Source organism: Plasmodium reichenowi, chromosome 7 (genome assembly GCF_001601855.1).
Source record: "Plasmodium reichenowi strain SY57 chromosome 7, whole genome shotgun sequence".
Classification (NCBI taxonomy): Eukaryota; Apicomplexa; class Aconoidasida; order Haemosporida; family Plasmodiidae; genus Plasmodium; species Plasmodium reichenowi.
This window is the reverse complement of record NC_033652.1, coordinates 820,259-826,719: the sequence shown is the minus strand read 5'-3', so window position 1 is coordinate 826,719 and position 6,461 is coordinate 820,259. Positions and strand designations below refer to the sequence as shown.

General features: G+C 16.2%; 2 protein-coding genes across 2 annotated transcripts; one reads left to right on the top strand and one right to left on the bottom strand.

Annotated features, from left to right (window-relative positions):
• Positions 1–316: 316 nt before the first annotated feature.
• On the bottom strand, positions 317–1,440 carry PRSY57_0721500 (3-demethylubiquinone-9 3-methyltransferase, putative; the record flags this gene model as incomplete). The annotated part of the gene is made up of 2 exons (XM_020114675.1): positions 317–502; positions 625–1,440. 2 exons carry the CDS (start codon positions 1,438–1,440, stop codon positions 317–319), a joined length of 1,002 nt encoding a protein of 333 aa, XP_019970632.1.
• Positions 1,441–2,312: 872 nt separating this feature from the next.
• PRSY57_0721400 (type 2A phosphatase-associated protein 42, putative) lies at positions 2,313–3,614 on the top strand (the record flags this gene model as incomplete). The annotated part of the gene is made up of 1 exon (XM_020114674.1): positions 2,313–3,614. The coding sequence occupies one exon, from the start codon at positions 2,313–2,315 to the stop codon at positions 3,612–3,614; it is 1,302 nt and encodes a 433-aa protein (XP_019970631.1).
• Between the last annotated feature and the right edge of the window lie 2,847 nt (positions 3,615–6,461).

Here is a 6,461-nt window from a genome sequence, read left to right as displayed (position 1 = left end):
ATAATATAACATATTATATGAATATATATTTGTTTTGTTATAATGTTTTCATAAAAAAAATAAATAAATAAATAAATAAATATATATATATATATATATATATATATATTATAAATCTTTTATATTTACAAAATATTAAAAAAAATCATATACAAAAAAAAAAAAAAAAAAGTAAAACAAACAATAAAAAAAATATAAAAATATCTGTAATATAAAAAATATACTATATTTAAATATGACACATATTAGTTTCCCATGTTATATATATATATATATATATATATATATATATATATATGTGGATGATTATAAAATATTAGAGATGATTTCCAGAATAAATAAAAGATGAAAGATATAAAAGATTTAATTTATATGTCTGGAAATAATTTCTAAAAAAAGGAAGGTATAATACATGTTCCGTTTTTATATTATATAAATTATAGTCCCTGCAGAGTTTATCAAGCTGTTCATTATCTATAAATTTGTCGTAGTCATGTGTCCCCTATGAGAAAAAATGAATCATATATATAAAATATATATACATATATATATATATATATATATATATATATATATATATATATATATATATCACATTTGTGGTCTTTTTTTTACATATTTTACCTTCTTCATCATTCCGAATATTTTTTCTCCCAACATTATTGTATATAAATAAGCAAGGTAATTTTTATTTATTGTTGTAAAAACAACCAAGGTGTTTTTCGTACATAATTTATTTATATAACTTACGAACATATTCTTTTTGTTATTTGGGACATGCTCAATAACCTCAGAAGATATAATTATATCATATTTTTTTTTAAATTTATTATTGTTATGAATATTCACATAATCATTTAAATCACAGTTCATATAATTAAGGTTGATATGTAAATGTTTATATGTATCTCTATTTATTTGTTGTCTTTTGATAGCTACATTTATTAATTTTTCTGATACGTCTATACCATCAATATTTATTTGTATATCCTTTATTAAATCAACATTATCAACATTTTTTAATAAAAAATAAAAAATATTTTTTTCTATATATTCACATAAAATACCTCCACCACACCCTATATCTAAAATATTTATCTCTTTTTTATTCATGTGATCTTTTATATTTTTATAATATAGAAATTCATAATTTTTAAAAATAAAATCAAACCGTTTCTTATTATAATCGTGTAAACTATATATATTTTTACCAATAATCTCATCAAATAGATTTTTCCATCTTGTTTTTATACATGTCTTATTTTCTTGTGTATTATTTTCATTATCATAATCATCATACCACCATTCTTTATCTTGCTCATTAAAAAATTTTTTCTCCTTTTCATCATATGTATTATTACTACTGCTATGATATATTCTTTTATTCTTCATAAAATAATTCACACGTAATGTTTTTATTGATCTAAAAGATCTCTTCATATTCTTTCAGGTAAACCAAAAAAAAAAAAAAAAAATTAAACACATACATATTATATATATATATATAAATAAATATATATATATATGTATAAGTAACAAATTGTTTATTTATTATATTCACTCTTATTTTTTTTTTTAATTCACGCCCTTCCTGTGTAATACTAATATAATAACATAAACTTATAAATTAATGTCATTTTATTTTCTTGTCACTAATAAAGGATACTAATCATATTTTAAAAATTAACAATAAATATTATATATATATATATATATATATATATATATTTAATATGTATTCAGTTTTCTTCTGTGACATTTACAAAAATATGTCACATTGGGTTATATAATTTTATATGGAAATAATAATTTTTTCTTTTATAGAATTACATATTCCAAAGAAAAAAAAAATACATAAAATTATAAATATAAAAAAAAATATATATATATATATATATATATTATATACATATATTTATATATGTATATCATATTAAAAATAATATTTCACAGAAAATAAAATATACATATAATATAATATATATATATATATATATATATATATTTATTAAAATACATTTTGTGAATTAAAAAAGAATTATCAATATATTTGTATATATATGTATATAATTATATATATATATATATGTAAAATATTCATATCTATATTTCATTTTAAATATTATATAATAAATATTTTTATAACGATTCGCCTTAAATAAATAAATAAAATACATATATATATTTATATATTAATGAATTATCTGAAATTTTATTATACAAGGAATTTTCGTTGTATTTAGATATGTACTTAAATATATGATCATTTTTTCTCTTTTTTTTTTTATTTTTTTTATAGAATTTTTTAAAGAATGAATGTTAACGAAATACTATCTATATATGATAGTTTATATTCCATTTTTGATAAATATATTATAAATAATAATAAAGATGGAATTTCTAACTACTATTCTATATTTTTCAAGAAAGAATTTGTCGAATTTTTAAAATATGACGCTAATATAAAAATTGTATCCAATAAAAAGGTTATAAAGAATAAAGATGAAATAATTGATGAACTTCTTTATGCCTTTAAAACTATGGGATCTTATATTAATAAGAGTGATTTGTTTTCGAAAAATGAAGAAATAGAAGATATAAATACAAAATATATTAAACTATTACTTATCCCATTTATTTTAGGGAGCTTATGTTATGAAACATTAAATATAAATATACGGTATGAAAGGCTAAAAGATGCTATATTATATTATAATGAATTTCTTAGATTAATAAATATGTTTAAAATTATTGATATCGATGATTATTTATATGAAGAAGAAGGGACACAAACAAATCCAACGAATAGAAGAAATATAAAAATTAAGAGAGCAAAAGATGAACATAAATTTGAACTAATGTATAATGATATATTCCAAAAATTTAATGATCAATACAATAAACGAAAAATAAAAGATGTACAACAAAATATATCTAATAACACATATGATATATATGATGATATAGACGATGAAGAAATAAGAAAAATGTATATCTCCCTAATAAAACATAAATGTATGCAAACATTAAATACCATTGATTTAATACATACAGAATTACCACTTTTAAAAATGAGAAATGATAAACAGCAAGAACAAAGAAATAAAGATGAAGAAAATAAAGAAAATAAAGAAAATAGTAATAGTAATAATAGTAATAGTAATAATAGTTATAGTAATAATAGTTATAGTAATAGAAATAATAATTATTATAACCATTCTTCAAATGAAATAAAAAATGAATCAATTAAAAAACCATGGTTCTTTACTATTAAAAAAAATATGAAACCATCTGATATAACCGAACTAAGAAATTATTATAAAGATTTAGTTTTCAAACCTTTTCATAATTTACCAACCATTTCTTTAGAAGAATGTGCTCAAATGGAAATGCAATATTCCTTAAAAGGTACCAATGATAACGATATTAATAATACACAAGGATTTGGAAACCAAAACGAAGAAAAGGAACTATTAAGAAATGAAAAGAATGATGATTACTACAAGGAAGACTTAAAAAAAGAAGACGAAAAGGACTTACATGATAGGGAATGGGACGATTGGAAAGACTTACACCCGAAGGGTATAGGAAACAAAAACAAAAATATAGGTTAACCATTTAATAAAAACCTAACAAATGAATGGCCATAAAAATATATACATGTATATGTCCAACGTCACATCTTTTCTTTTCGATATGGAATATATATATATATATAATATATAAGTATTTGTACATATTCATCTATTTCTTTTTTTTCTTTTTTTTCTTTTTTTTTCTTTTTTTTTTTTGTGAATTTCTTTTTTTTTTCCCTCCTTTTTAATACGCCATTGTTTTCATTATTGAAACAATTTTTTATAGTAATATAACTTATCCATATATGAACAGTTATATTAGTATCATAAGTTTAAAAACATAATAATCAAAATATAAAAAAAAAAAAAAAAAAAAAAAAAAAAAAATTTACATGAACTGTTCATAATATTATGAATATGTGTATAAACATATATACATTTATTTAGCTAGCCAAATTTTTTTTTTTTTTTCCTTTATTCGTGGTACATATATATATATATATATATATATATTTATATTTATATAATGTGTTAATAAATATTTGTATTTTTCTACGAGTATAATTTCCAAGTATTCTTGTTCAAATATAAAATATATTATTACAATAATTTACCCGTTGAACCACTTTTAATAAAAATAAGAGATATATGATCGATTATACGTTTTTATATTTTTATTGTACTACCAAAGTAAAACATATTTACAGTACATATATGTTATGTTTTTTCCTCGATTTCTATTATTTTATTATGATTCTATGAGGTAAGGGAATATACGATATTAAATATATAAATATATTTATAGATATAATATTTTAATAATATATAAAAGAATGGTTTCTTTTGCTTTAAAAAAAAAAAAAAAAGATGGTAAATAAATAAATATATACATATATATATACATATATATATATATATATATATATTAGTTGGTATAAAGGAAAAAAATAATAAATGATATATTTATTTAAAATTAAAAAATTGATAATAATTTATTATATATTTGTTGAATATAAACTTTTCTTTATATATACCATAAAATATCCTTTTTTGATATATATATTTATAAGGAGATATAAATGAAGTTACTATGTATATTATTATATATATATATATTTATGTTATATATATGTAATAATATAATATACTATAAATATATTTTCACATAAAAAATGTAACATGAGGAAAAAAAAAAAAAAAATTTCTTTAATACAATATACTAATATTAATAAAATATTCTTACATAAATAAAATTTTAATGGAGTTTACTAAAAAAAAAATTTATAATTATAATAATATATATATGTAATATATACATATCTAGTAAAATAAATAAATATATATTATAAAAAATAATATATGTATAATATATATATAAATACATATATATATATATAATAAATATATATAAATATATTTGTTTATATTTATATTTTTTTTAAGGAAAAAAAGTTAATGAGAAAACAAATATTATATAATATATATATATATATATATATATATATATATTTTAAGATAAAATAAAATATTATTAATATAATTATTTTTTATTAATAATTTATAAATGAAAGAAAAATAAATATATATTACATATATATATATATATATATATATATAATAATAATAATAATAATAATCTTAATTTAATTATATCATATTTTACATTTTATTTATATTTTGAATACATAATAAATGAATAAAAATAAAATGTGATCAGAAAAAGAAAAATAAAATGCAAAGGAAATCATATTTATAATATATATGTATATATATATATATATATATATATACTTATATATATATATTTATAAAAATACTTATTTCGTTAAGTGTAGTATAAGGTTTTAATGCTTAATTTTTTTTTTCTGTTTTTTCATAATGGTATATTTTATTATAAAAGATATAATTATGTTAATTTAGAAGGATCCATAAATAAAATTCACATATATGTAATTATATAATTATATATATATATATTTTACATACATATATTTTTGTATATTTTGTAACATATTTCCATATATTTATAATATATATTTATTTATGTACGTAGGAAATTTCTTATGGATTTCCTTTTTTTTTTTTTTTTTTCTTTAAGACAATGTAAATAAAATATTTCTATATATTAATATAAAAAGAGATTATTTGAATATGAACACATGAAATTTTATATTCCTTCAAAATTATTTTGACATATATTTGTTATGTATTTGTATATATATATATATATATATATATATGTTTAACTTATATAAAAAAAAAGAGGAAAAAAAAAAAAATCGATCTTACTACCTTTTGTGTAACCGCATTTTTTTTTTTTTTTTTATTATTGAATTAAATATAAAAAAATGTAAATAATAATTCATCATATATACATACATATTTATATGTACAACATTGTGTATTGGAATAATATATTTTTTTTTATATTATGGTTTTTTGTTATTTTAGTGTAATTCTTTTTTTTTTAAATTAGATACATATATATATATATATGTATATGTGTCCATATGGTGTTACCATTTTTAATAACATGGTGATATTTAAAAGTACAATAAATAAATAAGACATTCTAAATAATTTCATTTAATAAATAAATAAATATAAATATATATAAATATATATATATATATATATATTTATATATATTAAATAATTTGTTATGTTATTCATATATTTATATATTTTTTTTTTATGTATACTGAAATATTTTCATATTATATATTATATTTCTCGTCAATCATCTAATATATAAATTATATATTCTGCATATGCATATAAAAGAATATATTTGTATATATATATAACGATATATTTGTATATTATAATATGTCCGTTTATATATGGACATAATTGTATGATATATAGATAGTTATAATATAATAA